Below are 5,089 nucleotides of genomic sequence, written 5' to 3' on the forward strand. Positions count from 1 at the left end.
AGTTAAACTAAGGAGGTTCTAGAGATGGAGTCATAACTTTTGTGTTTCCTTTGATCCCTGGTTTGAAGCCGCCACCCAAAAATATTATTTTGAATTATGTGCTAAAGTAGATCTGCCCTAAAGATAGGAAGACGATTATTGTAGTATAGTCTTTATTCGCTTCACAAAAAGCACATAATAATACGATAAGATTCGTAAGAACAAGCAGATACACAAGTACAAACATAATGTATAAAAAACCCACACATACATTAAAGATACCTTCAGGGAGACTGGATTCATATTTCACTGCATAACGACCAGTTACGACAACAAAATATTATATATAAATAAGCCGTGCAGAACTTCTTGAATTCACATCTGCATTTATTTGGATTTCAATCCTGTGCGTCCGAGGTATAAATCGGCTGACCCGTTCTCCACTTCTCCTCTTATTACACGGACTTAGTATACTAGCACAGCGCTACGATGACGTCGCGTGTTGCTCTCCTTTGCTGACTATTAGTACTTGTGGCTGTATCCCAAGCCCTAGAGCAGAAATGCGACAATTATTGGATGGAGTATGGAGGAAGCTGCTATCAGTGAGTGTTGTGTGAATAGTGTGTTTGATTATTTTTACAGGTCTTTTGTCATCTTCTCTCACAAAGACTGATTGATAAACATGCAGGCCATGTAATCGACGTATACCGCGTCTACTGTATATCCGGTCGTTTTATTGTATTTTGTTACTTATTAATTAATTTTGTATACTTACTCATTGTGAAAACTTTTTCCATTGGCTATCAATGTTTGATATATAAAACGCCACTTCGAATGTAGACAACAACATGCAAAGTATACCAGTTTGCCTAAATGCATTTTTTTTGCTCCCCTTTTTAAGCTGGAGAGGGGGGGGGGGGCAAGCATTTCAAAACGCCCAACGAATTAGCAAGCCCACTGGCGCAACTTTTATTTTAATGATAAGTTATTGCTTAGTGTTAAAATAAGCTTTTAAACCGTCCATTCCTACATCTATGCATTTTCTTTCTGGTTCCTTCAATCGCTTTATCCAACGTTATACAGTCTCTGAAACAGGCATACATAAAGCTGAATCATGCAGTGAATTATTGCAAACCAGTTTTGAACTTAGACCGCTTTCTCCAGCACATTTCTCCCCTTTTTTGTTTTGTTGTTGTGCAAATCTTTAAACCAGAATCACTAGAGACATCGAAAAAAACTAGAAATGTCGCTAAGGCGACTGGTATGCCTCCGCCATAATGCATGATTCTCCTATAAATAGGTCTATAGTACATGTAGACAATGTGTGATTACATTGTCACAAAATTGGCAAACTATTAAAATGACAAGTTTGTCACAAATATGTTGAATATTCACCTTCCTTGATCTACATTTGTAGGTTTAATTGGATGAATAGGAGAGCATATATTTGGGGATTTAAGGACTTTAACTTGACTTTGACCCATTCATAAGTTTATAATGCATTGAGTAATTTTCAAGGTATGGAGAAAAAGTACAATTTCTGTATTGAAAAGTTCATTGTTACCATTTTCATCTGGCCTTTGACCCTAAAATTCATAGGATAATCACTGTCAGGCACAACATGCATAAATATGTAGTAAGTTTCAAGATAACTTGAGCCACTTCTGAGATATGGAGGAAAAAGTTAGTTCAGCACTTTCCCTTGATCTTTGACCTTTTGACCTTTGAGGCAAACAAAAAAAAAGAAGAAAAAAGAAAGTTTCCAGAGAATCTCTGTTAGGTTATACATGCATACACCAAGTGTAAAAAAAAAATAATAATCCTGCTGGCATTGCATAAATATGAGAGAAATAGTAAAATTTCGAAGTGTTGCCCTTGACCTTTGACCCCTGACCTTTGACCCATGAACCGTAAATTCTCTAGATAATCACTGCCAGTCAGTACATGTATATATACTATGTTCCATGAAGATACCTTAAACAATTTCCAAGATATGGAGAAAAAAGTGAAGTTTTAATATTTTTACTTGACCTTTTGACCTTTGACCTTTGACCTCATGACCCCAAACTTTCACCAGAGAATCTCAATTGGGTAATACATGTATACACTAAGTTTCAAGAAAATATCTTCAAGCATTGCATAGTTATGGTGGAAATAGTAAAATTCTACGTATTTGACCTTGACCTTTTGCCCTTTGAACTGGAGCATGTGCACCCAAAAGTTGATAGGCACAACTTCACCCCCTAATACACATACATGCCAAGTTTCATTAGGATACCTCAAAAGGTTTTTTAGATACGCTGTCCACAAAATTCATTACGGACGGAAGGACGGACGGACGGACGGACAACCCGAAAACATAATGCCTCCGGCACCACTTCGTGGCGGAGGCATAAAAATAGCAGCAAAATGAATTAATGATGATTTTGCTGAGAACACTAATAGCAATAACAACGATAAGAATGATAATGATTGGTAAAGTTAAGTTGGCAACTGAGTCTGTGAGTTAGACGAGTCAATAATTGTAAGCTTCCGTTGTACTATACATATTTCATAGGAATGTATACACAAAACAATCATTTTCGTACAAACTCTTTGCTTGAATAAGCTAACATCTAATGGATGAGGATACATCTATCTTTCCAGATTGTCTCATGGCGATTTCAAGTAAAAAATTTCCGGCGCAATCACGATGGTGGGGGGTCTTACTCAGCAGCAGGCAAACCAGTTCTGCATGCAGCGGAAACAGGGCGCATCCCTCGTGACCGTAAACTCTCCTGGAGAAAACGACCAACTTTTCGAGTGGGCCCTGCGCACTTACGTCGAACCTCCGGCAATGTGGATCGGCCTCTTCGTCAATACCTCGAAGCAGTGGGAGTGGTACAGCGGTGAATCTCTCGACTATACCAACTGGGGGGAAACAACGCCTTCCTCTGAATCCGGCACAGGTGCTCTTCTCTTCGATGCAGACCAGCTCCTGTGGGAGCAGTTAGGTGCCGTCAATGAGTCGCCACGCTGGGTTCCCGAACAGGTTCTCGGCGAGAGCCACTACTTCATCTGCGAGTACAAGCTGCAAATGCAAATACCCGCTCCAGAAGCCCCAGCGGCTGCTGCAGAACAACCTAATGAATGATTCCCGGAAAAAAAAAAATACAGGCTCGTTCCAGGAACCCCACAGCCTGTGTGGCACGTGCTGGGGAAATCAGCTGCTTTTAATACTGGAAAGACCGATTCTTCGATCCCTTTCATGGATATTTTTGTTTTGCCTCATCAGAGGATTTATCATGTAGTACACCATGGTAAAATTATCATATTAAAGCGAGATTTGAAAGAAAAATATCAAACATTCTATGTATCTTTAACATACATACCCGCACACACGAAAGAAATTCTACAAATTATTGTTTTTTGTTTATTTTTGGACCTGCCACGTCACGAAATTAATTCAATTCATATAAGATTCCTTTCAGTTAATTTCCATCTCTGAGAAAAAAAAGTTAACGTAACATCTGCATATTCAACAACTTATTAAACGTGTTTATAGGTTTGATATCATTGTTTTTTCTTACTCCTTTTTTGCCTTAAATTCAGCAGCTACGATAAATAGCAATGCCGACAATGGAAATATCTCCTAGCATGATTACTCCAGTTTTACCAGTTTTCCTGAAATATTAAATTACATCTTTCGTTAATCTTGTTTGTGGCTTCCCGACGGCCTTTTGTATAACCTGTCTAATTTGCATTAAAAATCTATCCACTGACTTTCAATACCTGTTCAGCTAAAACCGCTGTCATTGTCTTGTAATCATTATCAAGTGAAGTGATTGGTTTCCATTTTTTTTTTTGAATTCATGAAGATCGTCTTGATCATGCAGATACCACAGATTCGTGTTTTAATCTCTCTTTTATATCAATGCATTCTTTTTGTTCCACTGGATTCGATGTGTATCATCATCAACTTGTTTTTCCACGCAATTTTGATATGTAATGAAGTCTTTTTACTTCCATTATCGAGTGCTCTTTTTTGGCAAAATTCTTTTATTCTCATCTTAACATTTCCAATCTTATTTGGAAAGATGAATAGATAATTCAACAAAAGGAACCAATAGCATCAAAATCTTATACATGTATATATATATATATATATACAGGGCTCGACACTAACGGTTGCCCGTTGGCCCGGGGCCACCAAAAATGAAATCGGGCCACCAAATTTCAAAAAAGGGCAAATTTGGTGGCCCGCCTTTGAAAAGTATGTCAATAAATTCGTAACTTTTTGCGCCGGAAATTAGCAGTTAAATTTGTTTAAAGGATGGATGAAAAGGACTGAATGAGTTCCTGAGAGTGAGTGTTGCAAGTTTGTTGAAGTTTATTTATGAGTAGATATGTCCAACTTCTAATTCTTACTATCATAAAACTTAGGTATTTGACTCATTTAAAAAAAAGGACTTTTAATGTGTTTTTTTTTTTCGGGACACCAAATTTTTCTCTCGGGCCACCAAAAATTTGAAATTTAGGATTTTGGTGGCCCCATCGGGCCACCAAGCAAAAAAGTTAGTGTCGAGCCATGATAATATATATATGTATATATATATATATATATATATATATATATATATATATATATATATATAATCAACATCATCAAGTACAACAGCGATGATCTTCAAATATCCTCTTTCATTTTCATGCATGTACACAAAATGGAATTGTGGTATTTATAGCATTCTCTTGATGCTTGACGCTAATTCTTCTTATGCTCTGCCCATATTGTAGAGGCTTGCTTTTCGAACCATTTTTCCACCCTCGAAGCAACAAAACCATATATTCTAGCACATACGTCCAGATAGGACATGTTCGGCATTTTTTTTTAATAATGCGGACTTTTTGATAAACAAAAACACACCAAAAAAAAAAATCAAACGCTCTGCCGAACTTTGGCGAAATCCATCTCTGATAAATGTCCTTGGGGCAAATCAAAATACCATTGACCATTATTGCTCCGTGCCAGACTAAGAGTGAATGAATTTTATTAATATGAAGCGTCATTCTATTCTCTCTTTTGTGGAATATTCATGTATTCATTTGATTCCATCTTGCTTTGTATACG

The 5,089-nt window shown here is 37.2% G+C and overlaps 1 protein-coding gene across 1 annotated transcript; it reads left to right on the forward strand.

Annotated features, from left to right (window-relative positions):
* Nucleotides 1-2,671: 2,671 nt before the first annotated feature.
* On the forward strand, nt 2,672-3,112 carry LOC139709477 (30 kDa spicule matrix protein-like). Its single transcript, XM_071621437.1, has one exon. It carries the CDS (start codon nt 2,672-2,674, stop codon nt 3,110-3,112), a length of 441 nt encoding a protein of 146 aa, XP_071477538.1.
* The last annotated feature ends 1,977 nt before the right edge of the window (nt 3,113-5,089 follow it).

This window comes from Diadema antillarum, unplaced genomic scaffold (genome assembly GCF_040938485.1).
Source record: "Diadema antillarum isolate AM-2024a unplaced genomic scaffold, OU_Dant_1.0 seq00001438_RagTag, whole genome shotgun sequence".
Lineage (NCBI taxonomy): Eukaryota > Metazoa > Echinodermata > Echinoidea > Diadematoida > Diadematidae > Diadema > Diadema antillarum.

Coding starts and splice junctions, on each gene's coding strand:
- LOC139709477 (XM_071621437.1), top strand. CDS start 2,672: ATGGTGGGGGGTCTTACTCAGCAGCAGGCAAACCAGTTCTGCATGCAG.